At 37.1% G+C, this 19880-nt stretch overlaps 1 protein-coding gene across 2 annotated transcripts; it reads left to right on the top strand.

The window, feature by feature from the left end:
- The first annotated feature begins 18683 nt into the window (after window positions 1–18683).
- Window positions 18684–19420, top strand: LOC148025213 (uncharacterized). Of its 2 annotated transcripts, XM_087693818.1 has the most exons (4): window positions 18684–18748; window positions 18839–18919; window positions 18995–19066; window positions 19160–19420. In XM_087693818.1, the coding sequence occupies exons 1-4, from the start codon at window positions 18695–18697 to the stop codon at window positions 19418–19420; spliced, it is 468 nt and encodes a 155-aa protein (XP_087549944.1). In that variant the 5' UTR covers window positions 18684–18694. The 2 variants fall into 2 exon arrangements, with proteins under 2 accessions (XP_087549944.1, XP_087549945.1); XM_087693819.1 differs by lacking the exon at window positions 18995–19066.
- The last annotated feature ends 460 nt before the right edge of the window (window positions 19421–19880 follow it).

Here is a 19880-nt window from a genome sequence, read left to right as displayed (position 1 = left end):
TTCAACTGCATATTTATTAGTAAAAGGCTGCATGTTTTAGCATGAATCTTGTTCGCAAGTTATAGGGTGATTAATTGGAATTAGGCTATAACCTAACCTATGCTTGATCTTAAATCGAAAAGTTAGGGTTGAAAATCAACTTACGCGTAGACAATGAGTCATGTGTTTATGGAAATGATAGCGTAATTATCTTTAGGAATTAAACAAGTTGACTTAAATCTAAACACATAAAAATCGCGAAGGGACTCGTTTAGGAAGAGTTAATTCAATTCCAAAGAACTAACTAGGATTTAACATGTGACCTAGTTGCTCGTATTGCCAAGGCTGGAACTCCTATACCCTAAAGACTTTCCCACATTCACGGAATGTAGGGATATTGGAACATACTTGAGAAGTGATCTAGCGTTTGTCCCTAAGAATCTTTTGCTAAAAAGATGGAACTTGGAGCCCTGGGATTGACAATGTTAGCCTAATGTAATCAGGAATAGATTGTTTTGTGACTCCATTCGAACTGTAAATAGTCCCATAGCTTGATGCGAGACTTATGCAACAAGTAGTAGAGTCGCAGGATCTTGTGAATTGATTGCAAGGAAATGGCCAAATTCCTCGGAATGAGGGTGGCAGATTCTTACGCAAGTTATCTTGCAAGAGGGATGAATAATCATCCTAACACAGTATCTTTCTTGGGTAAAGATAAATGCCTGTGACCAACCAATAGATTGGAATAACATATGAACTTAAGGTATTGACCAAGTCGGATTAATAGGATACGGCCCTAATCCCAGGATATAGGGAATCTTGCCAAGTCACAAGTAATCCTGGATCGGGTGCTGGATGCATTCGGAAAGAAGAATTCACTCCTTAGCAGTTGACCAACAATAACGACCAATGGAAATGATTGTGCTTGTTACACATTTAAGAGCATTGTTTTGCCTTGTTTGATCAATGAATTAAAGGATAAATGGATATCTAATGGTTCAGGTTGAAGGCCTAGGGGAGAGGTAGCTTTAGTTACCCCCGACTGCCTGCCTGACCCTATCCAAGGGGGTTGTTAACCATGTCGGGAAGATGGATTGAACGCGCCGTGAGAGGTCTCTCTGTTAAGCGCTACTTGGAGCATGAGGAGTACGGTTGGGTGCCAGGGGGGGCTCTGGCCGTAAATCCCTCGCCTTCCAGGCCGTGCACAAGAGGCTAACATGACTCAAGATTGGATCTCGAGACCCCCATGCTAGTCTAGGGGTGGAATCTTGGATTAGTGATCCCTATGGATTGTTGGATAGCCTTCGGGTGGATTGTGGATAAGCATACAGGTTTGACTTATGTATTTCAAAGATAAATATGATAACCTGTTAAAAAGGAACTTGTTCGACATTGCTTTTCTATGTCAAGTGCTATGATTACGTAAAGGAACCAGTGCCTAATGGGCTAATTAAGAGGGACAGCAGGAAGATCGTTCAAAGAACATGAACAATAAGAGCGTTGACCTAGAGTTATAACTGATCCCGATTTACGTTGTTTTAGGGGAACGGAATGGGACTATGCCTTATGGAAGAGAGGTTGAGCTTCGCATCCCTCTCGTTTCCCATTCTCCTTGAACCAAGTGTAGCGTGAATCCGCTTCGAACCTGGCGTTTCTACGTAAAGTAGTTCGCTTGGGTTCAATGCTAGTTGCCGTTAGGAAATGACCAATAGGAAAAACCCTAATTCAGGACGGTCCTAAGTGGGAACGGCCGCAATACCTCTGCTACGTGGCAGACATAGAGAGTCCTAGATTGCAAACCCCGTAACATTCCATGGGAGTGCCGGGTGAAGCTTTCTAGACATCCTTTTCGATGGACTGCTAAGACGTGTCCTGAAGATAACAGGTGGACACGTTACAGATCTAAAGGTGAGCCAAAACCATTTTGCAAACAAACTCATCCTCAAGGGGTTCCATAAGAATACCAATGTAGGCTATATAGAGAATACTTAACATACCTCTTCCAAATGTGTGGCAACAAGATTATCACTTGAGCATGCAACACTTACTTTTTAGTCTCCATGCATGGTGCCTCTCTTCTTCTCATTGAATGATTTCTTATCATCTTGCATCTTCTTCTCCAATTCTTCCATGTTCTCTCCAATAGTAACATCATTGGCATTATGCATCTCCATCCCATTTTCTTGCTTTTATTACCTTTTGCTTGTGCTCAATGTTCCATCACATCCTATAATTCCTTATTGAATGCCCTAAATCCCTTGCATTCATGAAGGAGGGAGGGGATGCCATGTGTCAGTAGAAATGTGGCTTTTCAATCACTTAATATAACCACCCTAGTTTATAGACCATGTGCCATAGCCTTCATCTTCAAGTTTCCATATGCTTAGGAGTAGCCAATGTTAGTTATTTAAGAAAAATGTTATTATAATATGATATTCTTTATTATGATGGATGGGTGTGCCCTAGTTTTTATAAGGCACCCAAATAACTTTTACTCATTGTTTATGCTTGTCTTGATGTTAGGTATATTGTGCACTTGAGGACATATTTCAAGCATTCCAGTCATCAAGTTGAATGGGTGAGATTTTGTTTTAATATGAAAAGGAAATATCCATGTTGTCTTAAAGATGATATTTTATTGTTATTATTTGTTGATGTGTAACCTTTTCTGACATGTGGGAATTAAAATTAATCCAATTTTATATGAAGGAGACACAATGTATATCTTAGAGTATATGTACATTTTGGATGCATATAAACATATTTGTTTTGAGTGTAAATTCACATTGTCTTATTTGAGATGAGATTGTTCTACATGGCTAATAGTTAATCCTATAAATTGGGATGCATGTTACTTGGTTATGTAAGCATGACTATACAAATTTGCTCTAATTGACTATGCACACTTATTTTACTAGTTAGAACTTCATATTTTAATCTAGTAAACATGCCTACATTAGATGTTATATAGAAAGTCATCTCACTTTACCATATAAAAGCTTATTTTACTAGTTATAGTTTCACATTCATCTAGTAAATTTAAAAACCTAGTTTCAATAAAAAATCCCCTAGGTACTAACTAGGACAATTTGTACATTTACGAGATATGGGTCTATTTCCTATCTAATTTTGTCTCTAAAGTTCCTTCTGTATGGATTATCTTATCAATGTACAAAGGTGTCCTGTGGGCGATTGCAGGGATGTGAAAGTTAGCTTTAAATGTGAAGAAAGGATCTAGCTTAAATTGAAATTCTCGATGTGGCCTTTGCATGAAAGCTCACATATACATGCATCTATATGATAAACTAGGGGCGCATCTATATAATAGTGATGGCCGCTAGAGCTCACATACACATGCAATGCATCCAAAAAGGTGTGCGTTGTAGCCTGTAAGGAGGGGGACTTGAGGGGTCGTACGACCGTCGATGGAGCATGCATGGGCATGTCGTGAGAGAGGTCGTTGTTTGCGAAAGGACTCCTACCCGTGGAGAGAGGAGAACCTAGGGATAGGTAATGAGTAAGGAAATGCAGTTTGAACTTTGATGTTTTCTGTAGTTGAAATAAGAAAGCAGCTGTATTCTCTGTCCATACGTTCGATCTTAGTATTTGCTACAGTTAATGGAGTAAGAGTCATGTCGATCAATCGTGTTAGAATAATTTTGATACGCGTAAACGATATGGCGGTACCGTGGTTGTTATTGTCAATGTCAAGGTGACGACCACTGTCTTCTCATAATTGTACTATGCTTTTAGAACATTGACAGATTTAGGACGAACCTCTGATCAGGCAGCAGGCTCTCTCTCTCTCTCTCTCTCTCTCTCTGTGCGTAAAAGGCATGGCTATATCGTGATTGTCCTTTCAGGTTCGTAGTTGGCATCCCTAATTGAAGTAGCTCCCTTTGTTGAGCCCAGCTTGGCGGACCATTGTTTAAGCGCTAGCTGTCGCTCACACTTAGTATCATGGAAGATTGTAATTTGGGCAAGCCTTTGAAGACTTCGATGAATACGATGTCGCATGCAGCAGGATATTCACGGCATGATCACGACAAGACGAATTCTACAATGTATCAGTGTATGAATTACGGCAACGCGCCGTCAAGGAGAAGCCTTGATCTTCGACCTGCTTCACCTAGGTTTCCTTCCAGATCAGACGTTTTGCCTTGGAACGTTAATAATCTCAGTCACAGAGAGCGAAACCAGCCCGGTAGTGATCTGTCCGAAGATTCTCACACACAGTATGGAATGGGCCGCCGAACAGTGAACACTGATAACCTAATTCCTGATATGAAGAGCAGAAGGATGAACCAAAACCCCTCAGTTATAGCAGGCAGTGAGGATGATTATCAGTGGATGAAGCATGCCGAAGATGGACACATCGTGTCGTACCCGCTTTTCGCGACTCTTCTGGAAGCCCACGTGGCGTGCCTTGCCGTGGGCGCTTATAACGACGAGCGTACAATACACAAGGAACTCTAAATCACTTCCTATATAGAAAATTCATATTATAACTAGTAAGAACCTCAACCAAACTAGTAAGGATGCAACATTTCCTAGTTATAACTAGAAATTTTGGGGGTCATGAGGTTCTTCGAACTAGTAAGTCCCTTTTTCTAGTTACTATCTAGAAAATTGGAGCCCTACCTAGTAACATTATATAGTAACTTATTGTAAAACTAGTAACAATACCAAGATAACTAGAAAATTTCATGTTTCACTACTTATAACTAGTAAATTACTATTCTGTAAGTAGCAAATTACATACAATCTTTCTAGTCAATTAAGAATATAGGATTTTCCTAGATATAACTAGTAAATTGATGTCCTTTGACTAGAAACTTATCTTGCCCTTTCACTAGAAAATTATTTTCCTATAACATTCGGTAAATAAAAAAGATTATGAACGTGCTACATTGGTTATGGCTGTATCTTCAACTAGGCAATGGATTATTTTACTAACATAACCTTTCTTGTATACTTGATTACACATGCATGTATACACAAGTATATGTGCATGTTTACAGGTACATGCATACACATCCATACAATGCCACTCATACATGTCTATACAAACGATCCACATACATACACATATGTATCCAAACATATTATGGACATACATGCATGTGTTTATATTAAGTCCAATTTCAAAATACAAATACATGTATACCTAAATAACACACCCACACCCACACACCTAAGCCCGTAATGATAATACTAGGCACAACTAGTGCTAGAGGGTTCACACATAAACATCATTTTTGGGTTTTATGGCTCAAACAGTAAAATGATTGTAACACTAATCGCACAAAAGTTAGAAGACACCATATATGTAGTCCATCCTTTTTACAATAATTTCACTAAATCGTACAAAAGCTATTAGAATAAACCATGTGTGTAATATCATACTTTTACAATAATGTCAATCAAGCATCAAGAAGCTTTTGTGTCATGTATACATATTCTTCACATAAACAAAAGGAAAATAAATATAACGTTAAGCAGCCTTTCATGACCTCATATTTTAAATCACATATTAAAATATATGTCTTAAAAATTGCATCTTAGATTTCAAGCTACATTTCAATAATTCTTTTAAACTATTTTATACACACAGACACAAATGTACACGCGCATGCACACACACATTGAGTCAATTCTATCATACGATGAATTATCTTAATAAGGAAAACTCTCTCTCCCTCCACCTTTCTCCATATATTGAAACATCAATGAGATGAGCTCTTTATATACATAATCTGAGTCAAAGAAAATATTTAAAAAATGGGATATTAAGCTATCTAACTATGAAACACTCGTCTTCATCTATGAAGATAACCTACCATTGCCAGAATTATAATCTCTCTCTCTCTCTCTCTCTCTCTCTCTCTCTCTCTCTCTCTCTCTCTCTCTCTCTCTCAAAGGCTATGAAGTATAGAGTTGAAAGTAAAGGCATCTAGCATGCAATATCCATTCTATATGACCTTATCTAGGAGGCAAAGTGCTTCTAATTAAAAGAACTTTTCCTTACCGAGGCAAATATTTACTATATTATACCTAATATTTCGGAAGCACAAATGAGCACATGGTATTCTTTTTAAATTTTGGAAATGCCATGTAAATACCATGTAGAAGAGTATTGTAAGTCATGTAAATACCTAGTAATTTTTTATGTTGGGTTGAATGTTATAGGGGAATTATTGAAGAAGATCTAAGCGCACATGGTCATACCTACAATTGAAAAAACAACCTCTCCTACAATCTCTCCCTAGGGGGAAATGCTAATCTTCTTTGTGTGCGTAGGAGATATCTTGGTGGTTTGGAAGATGAGTCAAACTCCAAGCAAGCCTAGAGTGTTGTCTTGCACTTAAGTACCCAACTATGCATAAATTTTGGTACGAATATATGCATGTATACTTTGGTAGCGCATGGTTAGAAGACAATTGTTCTAGTTCCTCATAGTGGTATTGTCAATGAAGCAAGGGGGTGTATATAGGTGGAAAATATGTTTGTCCCTCATGCAAAATGCACTTGAAGAAGGTCTTTGAAGACACCATTAGTATATTGGACAAGATATATCATAGGCAAAATGTATGTAGTAATTGTAGCTACATGTAGTGATTAAAGAGAATGGTTTCTCTTTCCAGTGCCTTTCCACCTTGTTTTTTTCCCTAATTGTAATGGCACTGAAGTGAAATTGAGAGAGCAAAGTGTAAGTGACTTAAGGAAACATAGGCAAGATATGCTTCCTAGGTATGTCTTACCTTTGGTGTGCCTTGATCAAGTGTGGTGGAATAAATAGAAGGGCTAGGGGATTACGGATATAGCCACAATCGATTGAGGCCACTACACTTACCTAATTCGAGGACCCCTATGCGTAGTGTAGTGATGTACGTGGATTTGCTTCTCATTTTTTTCTTTTTTTTAAATTATAAAAATGACATCAAATGATGCTTTCAACCTTACAAGAGGGATTCAAAAACTTTTGGCTTTGGAAGGCCAAGAATGATAATACTCTATGAAAGTGTCAACCCATAAGCCTCGGTGTTGGAGAACTCATTGTTGATGGAGAACTATAGTTAAGAGATGATCGGAATCCTAAGCTGACCATTATAATTCTTGTTAGGATAACAGTAAGAGCTTGAGGTGGTAGTTGAAGTGAGTTTTTCTTAATGAAGTCGACTCCCCAATGTCAAATGTCTTCTCACATGCCCTTAAGATAGATTAAGGATTCATGCATCCTTGTCTTAAATCTTCTAGTTCTTCAATAGTTGTTGGCCAGATATTTGAATGTTGCTACCCTAAATGTACCACTTACCTACTTTGCCTACATTTACTTGATAAAATCGAGAGAACATGATGCAGTCAAGTTCAAGCCTCCTAAAATATTTTTAAATGGATAAAGGGGTGACCCTTGAGGTTGCCAAGAAAAGGGAAAATTTAAAGAAGAGGGATGAAAGGTTTATTTTCAGAGTTCATGAATAGTGAAAGAGAGAATTCCCAAAGATAAAGTTAAGTACATAGAAGAGGTAAATTAGAAGGGTACGGGCGAGGAGTCCTTTGAGATGCCTCAACCTATTTCTAAGGCAAACTATCATGGGCCAATGTGGGGGGAGATTTCCTAAATTTAGAAAATCATCCCCCTTGTGTGGGCTATCCAAGAGGCATGTGGAGCCATTGTGGCACTTGTTTTGCAGATGCTAAGAAGCAAGGTGCTTATTGAAAAGCTCATGAAATGGGTGGAAAATGCTCATTTTTATGGTAGAATTGACTACAAGGGAGACTTTTTTGGGGGACAATGGGAACCAAATGATTGTCTTATTGAACTATGGGATGTTATTTGAGCTATTTCAATTAGAAAAAATCAAAATTCAGGGCTTTTTTAAGGGAAAGGGAGAAGAGATATTGATGTAGACCTTTGTAAATAGGAGATCTTGTTAGATTTTAGGGAGCTTGGTAAAAAGAGCTCTAGTTATATAGTCTTTCACAAGTTTTTAAAGGTTGCAAACTAAAAGGCAATTGATGCATTTCTGCCGGTTGGCTGATGTAAATATGGTTGATAGTATTAACATATACACTGCATTATTACAAAAGAAGAGGAGGATTATGCAACAAGAGAATCATATTATGGTCATACCTCATGAAGAGTCTCAAGTCTCAAAATAAATTGTAGCATGGCTAGCTTTCCTCAAATAAGTGCATGTGACTTGAACCTATGTCCCCTCTACATACATTAATGTGATGTGCACTATTAATTCTACTATGTATAGGTATATATGGAAAAGGTAAATTATTTTTCATGCAACATAATTCATATATTTAAATAGAAGTGGCTTATACAATCCATTTAGTTGGGATTATTTTGCTTGCCACTTTCATTGATATTCTAGCATGGTGGGAAGACTCTTATATAAGGATGTCCATTCATCATTATAATTCCTAGTATAGTATAGATTTGTGTGGAATGTTGTACCATAAAGTAAGATAGATGGATGGGTGACTAAATACATTATCCTTCTCTTGCATACTTAAAGGTTTCTTCTCTTCTCTTGTTATGCTAGGTTATTGTTATGACTCCTTGATCATTATTGTTAAATTTATGTTATCTTTGTTTTTTTTGTGACGTTGTGAGGTGCACACCCCTAGCTAGGCTACAAAAGGTAACCATAATCTCTTGGACACCTCCTAAGGAGAAAATGAATTAGACCTTAGAGGGTGCATGGATTTGAGTTAATTGGGTGATCTTTAAGTCTATCTCATAGTGTGATGTCAAGGTCTCAACCTAAAAGGATTGAACCTGAAGTTACCTAGATTTTGAGGTCATGTTGGAAGTTGTCATTTAATACCTCTCCTAGAGAGACCTCTTGAAGACTCTTAAGGACAATAGTAATATAGGCTAGCAATATAGGCTAGCAAGAGGTTACTTGCTCAGAGCCCCTCTACAATCCTCTACCTAAGGTAATGGAAATAATAGTATACTTGGTGCATTCCATCACTTGTCTCTCAATCCTAGATACCATGCAACTTATCCTCATTTTCTTTGGCAATATGGTTGGATGTGGGGGCTAGTGCAACTATCAATGGCACACCATTGATCTTATGGATCCAGTTACCATATCATCATTACTACACCATTGATTTTAAGCCAAGGCTATTAACAATACACTTTACACTTTACACTTTACACCAATGCCATTACTACATACATTACGCACAATTTTCATCCTGGAATAGTCTTGGGTGTCTTAATTTCTATTAATACTATCAAAATAAGACTTAGTTGTCATTCACACTTCTCTAACATGCCTAAATTGCAAGCTGAGCACAAATTTGTTGAAAAACATGTTTACTTAAAGTAAACCACACAACTCAACTATATACGTAAGGTTAATTTAGAGCAAATAGAATACCAACAAAGAGTTGGATTAATGACAAGGACACTTTAAATCAAATGTTAAAAGGGTAAAGGGGCTAATAAGATGATGCTACCTCAAAAGAAAAATGCACCACGCCCTCATTTAGTGGTAGTTTGTCCAAACATACATTTTTAAAATCCACTTAAAGCTATGATACAAATTCTTGTGTGTTTACATATGAGATTTTAATGTGAGAAACAATTGAGACATATATATTTTTAAGTATTTTAGATTTTGTAAAATCTTGAAACAAAGGATCCTTGAGTTATCTCTCTGTTGGCCTCTCATAGGTACCCTTTTGGTGAACCCCTCATTTATAACAAGGTCAGCTTGATAAAAATATCACAATGGCTCAAAATCTTTTATTTGAGCGCAATATGATGTATATAGTGACTATTTTAATAAGCTATGTAACTCACTTGGGAAAAAATTTGATGTAATAAGGGATCATTAGAGGATACTCTATTCACCCATTCACCTTAGTTCCATCCTAACAAGGTAAACCTTGAGAGGCATGTACCAAAAAACATTGTAAGATATTGTTCATTTACATTATATTTTTTTCATCTTCAACATACCTTATATGGTAGATATATAGCTCAAACCTCTGACTATGGGGAGAGGGGATAAGAAATCATCCATATTATGTGCGTTCAAAGCCCATTCAAGGGCTACTAATTAAAACATACCCTTTGCTTATACATTATAAGGCAATAAAATGGCCATCTTTCTTTACCCAACTTTATATATTTTTAGGAAACTTGCCAATTTTAGTCAAAGGTAGAAGGGAAGAAAAAACGTTAGTCAAGGGTTGGTAGAAGGGAAATAACTCTACCTACCCCTTAATTCCCGCCAACGGATACTTCCCTCTCTTTTATATAGTCTCCATTCTTTCCTGCAACATCGTTTTATCCTTCTTTTGTACTATTATAATATATTTCTTGCACTTTGCTCTTCGTCATATCTGCTCGTCGCCATATCTAGATATATCTGCACCTGGCCATATCTGCGCTTCGAGGCGAACCGTCGGGGGGTGGGGGGCAGAGGGACAGTTGTAGTACTATTACCTGCGCTGTAGTACTGTAGCTGTGGTAAGGGTTCAGCTACATCCCCATCGAAGCTGCTAGCTGCTGACCACGATGTGCATCAGATAGCGCACACCGGCGCAGGCGGGCTCTGGCGCTTGAACGTTTGATCAAAGGCAAGCGTGCCCCTGTCGTATGTTGCACACGGGCAACCTCTTGCACTGTCGCTAAGGGTTCAGCTTGATCATCCCCATCGAAGCTTGCTGACCTGCACGATCTGCATCAGATAGCGCACATCGGCGTAGGCGGGCTGATCTGGCGCTTGAACTGAAAGGCTCCTGGCAACAGTGCAGCATTGAACTGACTGAACTTGCATCTGCCCTACCATTTTCAACGTGCCCTGTCGTATATTGCTGCACGGGCAGCCTCTTGCAGCGCCGTGTCGAAGGTGTGCCGTGTCGAAGGTGCGCCTCGTTGTGATATGCTGCACGAGACGTGTCGAAGGTACGCCCCAGCTGCCCACTTGCTCGATGCCCACGGCCTGATCGTCGTATGCTGCACGGGCAGCCCCAGCTAATTGCGCCTTGTTGAAGGTGCGCCCAGCTGCCCGCCTGCACTATACCCCACGGCCTTTAATGTTGGGGTACTCTCTTAATATCTTAGCTGCCCACTTGCCCCACGGCCTCCTCCTCACACCCCGGCCTTGTATTTGATTCTCCTTTGGGCACCTGCTGCCTCAGCGTTGGGGGATATCAATATCGCTGCTGCCGTTGTACTTGTGTAGCCGCAATGTTTCTCAGCCTGTGCAGTGCCTCTTCCGAGTAGTCGCTGCCCGTCCTTGATAGCTCCGTGAGCAGCTTTTCCACTTCCATTTCTGCTGCGCATATATCGAGGGTCGGCACTGTGATACGGTGAGCATGATAAGCCTAGATCACATATTTTTATTTACTGAAATATGCTTGTTCATTAGACATTCTTGTGCACTATATTTGCAGGCTGAATGTGCATCTCATGCAATGTGTTCTTTCACTAAATATTCTTATACGATACTTGCAGGATGCATTTGCATAACCGAGGTTGTTGAATTTGTTGCGACTTGTGGTCCAATTGTCAATTACATGATTTGAATATGTTTGTCCTTGATATTTTTTTTGTAACTCTTTTTTGTAGAAACACCTCTACTAGGACCAATAAGTACAAGCATATGTCACGTAGCTTGAGAACCAACACCTTCAATAATGTTGAGATCAGTGCTTTGTTACTCATAGATTCCATTCAATTTTGTGAAAATTTCACAGTAGATATTCGACTTGATGCATGTTTAAGGGTATGTTCGTGGAATATTAATGTTTAGCATGAACATAGATATTCGTCTTCATGGAATATTAATATGATTATTTAGCATGTTTAAGAGAATGTTCATGGAATATTAATGCACTCTACTTAAATGGATTATGCCTTCAAAAGCCAAAAGTAAAAATGGAGCTACCACTAACTCTTCTATATTGCATGAAATTCTATGATATTTTGGAATGAGGAATACTCATGATTTCATTATAGTAAGCATCCTAAAATGATTTGTTTGAGATGTCTAACCATGCTTGGGAGATGTCCTTTGCTTGTTTGAGGAGATGTCTAACCATGTTTTGCGAAAGGATAACTGTTGTGATGGGCCTTTTTGGCCCTAGGGACACGATCTTCCTATCCAAACAGGGGTTATGGTTCTCATGTTTACTTTTTACACAAGGTCTTCTTGAGTATAAGTTTGTTATAGCAAGCGCTTGTTTGAGGAGATGTCTAACCATGTTTTGCGAAAGGATAACTGTTGTGATGGGCCTTTTTGGCCCTAGGGACACGACCTTCCTATCCAAACAGGGGTTATGGTTCTCATGTTTACTTTTTACGCAAGGTTTTCTTGAGTATAAGTTTGTTATAGCAAGCTCCTAGTATCACTTGTTTGAGGAGATGTCTAATGTGCTATGTATGTCCTTTCTTGGGAAATGAGCCCACCAATGTGTGTCCTTGATATTTTTTTAAAACTCTTTTTCGTAGAAACACCTCTACTAGGACCACCCTTTCAGCCTACAACCATGTTCCTTCTAAGATTCAAGAGTGTTCCACATGGGTGCTATGTGGGTTTGTAAATGTGGATTAGAGTGTTTTTTATGTGCTTCCCTACTAGTGCCTAAGTCATTTTCTACTTCGTATGCAAGTGATGTGATGGGTCTTTTTGGCCCAAGGGACACGATCTTCCTATCCAAGTAGGGTTTTGTAATATCTCCTTTGCTTGTTTGAGGAGATGTCTAACCATGTTTTGCGAAAGGATAACTGTTGTGATGGGCCTTTTTGGCCCTAGGGACACGATCTTCCTATCCAAACAGGGGTTATGGTTCTCATGTTTACTTTTTACGCAAGGTCTTCTTGAGTGTAAGTTTGTTATAGCAAACGCTTGTTTGAGAAGATGTCTAACCATGTTTTGCGAAAGGATAACTGTTGTGATGGGCCTTTTTGGCCCTAGGGACACGACCTTCCTATCCAAACAGGGGTTATGGTTCTCATGTTTACTTTTTACGCAAGGTTTTCTTGAGTATAAGTTTGTTATAGCAAGCTCCTAGTATCACTTGTTTGAGGAGATGTCTAATGTGCTATGTATGTCCTTTCTTGGGAAATGAGCCCACCAATGTGTGTCCTTGATATTTTTTTTAAACTCTTTTTCGTAGAAACACCTCTACTAGGACCACCCTTTCAGCCTACAACCATGTTCCTTCTAAGATTCAAGAGTGTTCCACATGGGTGCTATGTGGGTTTGTAAATGTGGATTAGAGTGTTTTTTATGTGCTTCCCTACTAGTGCCTAAGTCATTTTCTACTTCGTATGCAAGTGATGTGATGGGTCTTTTTGGCCCAAGGGACACGATCTTCCTATCCAAGTAGGGTTTTGTAATATCTCCTTTGCTTGTTTGAGGAGATGTCTAACCATGTTTTGCGAAAGGATAACTGTTGTGATGGGCCTTTTTGGCCCTAGGGACACGATCTTCCTATCCAAACAGGGGTTATGGTTCTCATGTTTACTTTTTACGCAAGGTCTTCTTGAGTGTAAGTTTGTTATAGCAAACGCTTGTTTGAGAAGATGTCTAACCATGTTTTGCGAAAGGATAACTGTTGTGATGGGCCTTTTTGGCCCTAGGGACACGACCTTCCTATCCAAACAGGGGTTATGGTTCTCATGTTTACTTTTTACGCAAGGTTTTCTTGAGTATAAGTTTGTTATAGCAAGCTCCTAGTATCACCTGTTTGAGGAGATGTCTAATGTGCTATGTATGTCCTTTCTTGGGAAATGAGCCCACCAATGTGTGTCCTTGATATTTTTTTTAAACTCTTTTTTGATGAGATGTTTAACCATGCTTGGAAAAGTAAGCTTGAAAACTAAAATTGTTAAGAGATTATATAAAGTTTTAATTGAATGCTATTCTTATGGCACAGATGGCAAGTATCTCAAGTGATATGAGAAGATGCTCATGCTTATACAAGTGTTCAAAAACTAATCAAGGATGGCAGATGGTTAGTCGAAGTACTTTCTACCATCATAGTCGCCAAGATTTACTTGGTAATATGCATAGGAGAGTTGGTTTACAAAATCCAAACTTGACTATGGCCGAAGATGAGGAACAATTAACTGAAACTATAGATGGGCCCACAGAGAGGAGACAGGTTTGGTGCAATTGCATTTTATATTGTCATGGTGGAAGATATGTTGTTCCTTCTACCTTTGCTATTCATCAACAATTGAGGTTGAAATATCGAGACTTGGGACTCGAGATAGGATTGACGCCACAATGCAATGTGGATATAATAAGTGATGTTCATGATCATGGAGATCATGCATATAGTGACCCAGATCAACATTGTGAGGACAATGCTAACAATGTTGAGCACTTGGAAGAACATGATGAACATATGGATATGCATGAAGACGTTGATCCAAGTAGTGCAAATGTGGATGGTACAGAGTCTTTACTATGCATCCAGATACTTGAGAAAGTAATTGAGTTACAGGCTCTTTGGGATAAACATAGAATATCTATTACAGCTCAGGATGAAATGCTTCAACTTTTGTTTGGTGATATGGGTGGCCAGAGAGTTGGAAAACGAGATAATGAGCCTTTGAAACCAAGCTTGAGTAAGCTCTTAGTTCAATTGCCTAATACATGGGATGGGACCTTCGATGGAGTAAGGATTCCTACATGTTGGGAGCAATTGATTACAATGTACAATGGTCTTGGAATGATTCAATCTGAACGCTATAAGATTTGTGGAGGTACACGTGATAATCCTCATGAGATAGAGCTTTTTGAGCCTAGTAGAGAAGATCTGTATGTGGGAAATGTTGAAAAGTGTTCTTGTCGAGGTAATAGAAGACAAAGCATCTTGAAACGTGATTGCTTGATTTGTTCTTCCAAGTGTCCAAGGTGTCAAAAGACACGAAAGGATATGCTTTCATTTGACTATTTACCTATTAAGAATCAGCTACAACTTTTAGTAAAAAGTCAAAGCTTTTGCCATGGATTTTTGCAAATGTGGCGCCACAAGGAGAGATGGCTTGGACAAGCAGCTTCTATGCATCCAAACTCATCCTTTGAATTTTGGGATGGATCAAAATGTCGTGAGGTCCAAGATTTTTGGAATCCAAATGCTGAGTACGAGCTACCTATCATCTGCCAAAACTCAAGGTGTAATACTGTGTTTTCCACCTTTCCAAGAAAATCAGAAACACTTCAGCATGGATGGAGCGAATCTACCAAGGAGTATATATTTATATGCAATAAGTGTCGTACTTTGAATAAACACCATCAGCAGTTATGCAAGGTACATATTTCACTAGTTATCTTTTCAAAATAACATAGAATCATAGTTGTGAACACATAGAATCATACTAGTTATTACTCTATGCGTATTTGTACTAAATTAATTTTTTATGTAGGGAGAACCTCGAAACTTCGCTCTACTTCTACATTGGGATGGATTCCAAGCTTCTCGAACAACTCAAAAGGATTGTGGAGCAGTAGAAATTATGATTTTAAACGGTGGCAAAAGGTCTAGGGTTGGGATTCTTCCTGTATTATTTTTGCCACTAAGTAGCAAAAAGTTGATTCGCAATTCAAGCTTTGCATTCGGGATCCTTTTGAGACCATTAATAAAAGAGCTTGAGGAGTTATTCATTGAGGGAGTAAATATGTTTTATAATTATCCAATTGAACGTATCTTTGATAATTCCGCTCAACAAACACAATTTTGTAAGATACGTGCAATGTTAATGATGGTCACAGGCGATCATCCAGCCCAATGCAAACTTGGAATGTTTAAAGATGGAGGACAATCCTTTTGTCGAAGGGATAAAGCTCAGGCTACCTTGGATAGTAATAACTCATCATTTCAAGGTCGCTATATTTATGATGGAAATAGATATCAAGCTCGGTATCCTCCAGAAAAACGTACCATAGAAGGAATGAAAGAAGCACTTTTACAATCCAAAAAAGCATTCACGCAGATTGAACGAGAATGTATACTCAAGGAAGCAGGATTATCAGGAGAGTCTATAATGTGGAGATTGCATGATCTATATGGTTTCAATTTATCATTGGATTTAGTCTATGATTCAATGCATATTTTTGCATTGAATGTATTTAAAAAGTATATAAGTGCTCTTATGCAAGCTACATCCAATGAGACAAGGAGAGAAATAGATGCTTGTGTTGAAAATGTATTTTCCCTCGCTCCACAATCCATTCGAAATGGTCGTTGGCCATCCACTCCAAGCAAATACCATGATATTTTTAAGGCAGAGGAGAATCAAAAGTTCATCCAGTGGTGTTTACCATATATTTTACTAAGAATTTCTGACTTACATAGAGAAATCTATGACTTGGGGATTCTTCTAGTAGATATATCCCATGGGTTTTATAATTACAGTCACGACAAAGGCTGGTCAAAGGAAAGCATAGAAATGATGCGTTCCTTGCTTCTTTCATGGAGAGTAAGAAAGGAAGAGTCTATGGGGGCAAATTCTTCTCCTCTTGAGCATGTTGCATGTATGAATCTTTATTAATTCAATATATCAATTTCTCATAGCCTCTAATAATGTCTACTAACTTATTTTATTTACAGGGTTTGGAGAAATACTTGATGATGTTTGCAGGCATGGAATGCATGATATCTATTGGTGCTATGAATTTGAACGTAAGGTACTAACATATGTTGGTATCAAGACCAATAAAAAAGACATGGAGATATCGTACATTCATTATTATAGAAGAATACTATTTACAGAGGTTTTCTCAATATTACAGCAAGACAAGGATAGCCTTTTGCCACATGAGAGGACATTAAAAAGTGTTCATATGTGTTTGTCACTTCCTTCTTTTTTTGAGATAAGAAGTCGTGACAGCACATCATGCCACGCAACACATGAACAAGGAATCTTGGAGGTTTCATCAGTCAAGAGGGCGAAGGAGCTATGGAGGGAGCTTGAATAATAAATCAAGATATCGCATGTTGGAGAATGATAAAACAAAAAGGTATAGCAATACGACAAAAGAGAGGAATAATTAGACCACTTATTCAGGAGGAACAAAAGTATGTAGAGCACTATTGGTCTCTTGAAGAGAATTCTCTACAATCCCAACATGTGACAATGTATAAAAAGTTAGTGTTCAATGGGGATGTTTATAAGCTTGGGGATGATGTAGTAGTTAAAGTTGATGAGCCTAACACTACTGTTGAAAGCATGGGTCATTGGAAGGCTCGTATTACATCATTTTTTTCAGTTCAATGGAATAGAGAGATCATGCTTTTCTTTGGGGCAGAGTATTATAAACAATGTATCACAGTAAAAGATAATAAAGAGTGCTTACTTATTGAACCAACTACAGGAATGAGTGTGTTACAAAGAGAACGTCTTCCATTTGACTGGGATTGTGTAAGGCCTGTAAGCTCATTATTGCACAAGTGTATGCTTCTCCCTTTCACTAATAAGCTTATCGCTTATGAAATAAAAGATCTCTCACCCAGGACAAGACTGCTTCAAGTAGGTGAAGTTGGATGTATTCCTCCATGGCTAGAGAAGAATGATATTGTGTTGGCATATATGGATATGAATAACAATTTAACCAAACATGCGGTGGTACGTGAAGTGGATAGAGAAAAAAAAGAATGCAAATTAGCATGGTTGGAGAAAGATCACAATCAAAATAACTTATGGAAAGTTTCTATGGAGGATAACTGCACGAGGGATTGGAATTGTTGTATCACAATAATACATGGATGGTTGATAAGGAAAAGGAGGAGAGCAATATTACCCTCTGGAGAATTATGTGATTTTCCAGTGTCATGGATATCCTAAATTTATGCAAAAAAGACATGTTTATATAGACTATATACATGCTTATAAATGTAAGTATTTTTTATAACATTTATTTTATTAGATCAATCCAAGTTGAGAAAATTCAAGAAACAAAAGATGAGACACTTGTCAGAGAGCTCCTCTATGGTACACTCTTTTACATGTATTAGAACTTACTTTAATTTTTATACTCCTTATAATTCAATGTCTTTTACAGAAATCGACCACTTCTATAGTTGGAGAGGATGCTAAAGATGATCAAGAAGTTCAACAGGTTTATTTCAAAAATTTTATTTTCATTTTAGAGTGATGTTTTTTTAAATTATGATTTGGTTTACATAAATGTACTGACATAAATTGCACTTTTTTGTTATATTTAAAAATAAACATTGCAGCAATCCCAAGCTTTTAACAATGAAGAAAATGAGGGTTTGGATCATAATGCATGTGGCACAATAGAGGTTTGTCAATAAAAATATGATATGTACCTCATTGATCATTACTTTTTGAAATATTTATATTTTTTATTTGAATATTGAGTTTTCTTTCAAACAAGATGGAGATAGAGGATGTTTATCGTCCAGAACTACCTTCAAATACACAAGATGATTCAAATCACACAAAAAATGACAAGAATTTTGATACGGTGAGCATGATATTTGTAATTATTTTTAATAAAAACTTTGGATAATTTTACTAACATGTTTCATTTTCTTTTAAGAATGACATGCTCAAGAAATATAAATCCTTTACCGACCTTCTTGTACATGCTACACAGGTTAGTTATTTTCAATGCTTTGTAAAAATTAAATATTAATATATATCATATTATAATTTAATATTATTATTTTTCAAAAATTATAGATTGAGGAGAACACTATGTTGGCAAATAATGTTATAGTTCTAAATCGAAAAAGCAAGCGAATCCCAAAGGTACTAAGATATTTCTCTTTCTTTTTGTCTCTATAGTTTGTATTAAATTAAATATTATCTTTGTTTAATCAATTTATTTTTATCTTATAGTGGAGTGAAAAGATGAAAGATAACATGAAGGAAATGAAGAAAAAAGCTTCAAGGGATATAGAGAATCATAATAAATCCAAGGTATTTTGAGTATATCTTAAGATAAACATGGATGTCTTTATTTTGGTAATTTAACCCTTTTATGATGCTTAATAGGGGATTGAAAACTCCAATGTACGGCTAGCTAGGAGCCATGCTAAGACACTTGATAAATGCCAATCCTCTCAGGTTATATGTGTTGTGTTTATTTAGTATCTGTGTGTATTGCTAAATATGTAAATATAAATTGTTTTTACTAAAATCATTTTTTTGAAATTTCAGAGTATGTTGAGTGAGGTGGATGAAGAAACGATCTTGTTAAAATACTTGGATATTGCTACGGTGGATGAGCTATATACATCATTAAAATCCACTTTTAACATCATTAAGAGAGATCCCACTTTCACTACAAATCGTACAGAGCATAATGTGGATGCCATGAGAAAGGCTATAGTACAATGGCTGGTGGTTCAAAAACGAGTTATAATCAAAGATACAATCATTGGAAGTTTAAGCCTAGATGATGTTAATGTAGTAGAATAAGGACAATTTGGATTTCACATTATAGTATGCCACTTTTGTATTGTGGACATTGGCAAAAAACTTTATTATTCACTTTTACTTTATTAAAATCACTTTTAAAATAAAGTATTTTTCTATTATTATTTATATCAAAGATATAAAAATGTCATTCTATGAGATTTTGTTATATCATTATATGCCTCCTATATGCTAAGTTGTATGATAAAGTTACTACATAGATGTTATATGTTATAATTTCTTATATGGTAACTTTTTCGATGAAGTTACTATATAGATTATTTCTATTTATGAAGTTACTATATAGTAATTTTTTTAGAAAGTTACTATATAGATAGTTATGATAATCAACTTCCTATATAGTAAGCTAACCAAAAAAAGCTTTCTATATAGTAAATTAACTAGAAAAATCTTTCTATATTGGAAACTATCTTTCTAGATTGGCAATCTAGTAAAGTTTGAT

The sequence above is a fragment of the Lygodium microphyllum genome, chromosome 15 (assembly GCF_053477565.2).
Source record: "Lygodium microphyllum isolate KBCC chromosome 15, Lygodium_microphyllum_v1.1.10, whole genome shotgun sequence".
NCBI classification, from domain to species: domain Eukaryota; kingdom Viridiplantae; phylum Streptophyta; class Polypodiopsida; order Schizaeales; family Lygodiaceae; genus Lygodium; species Lygodium microphyllum.
Note: the sequence above shows the minus strand (reverse complement) of the source record. Positions and strands in the feature narration are given on the sequence as shown.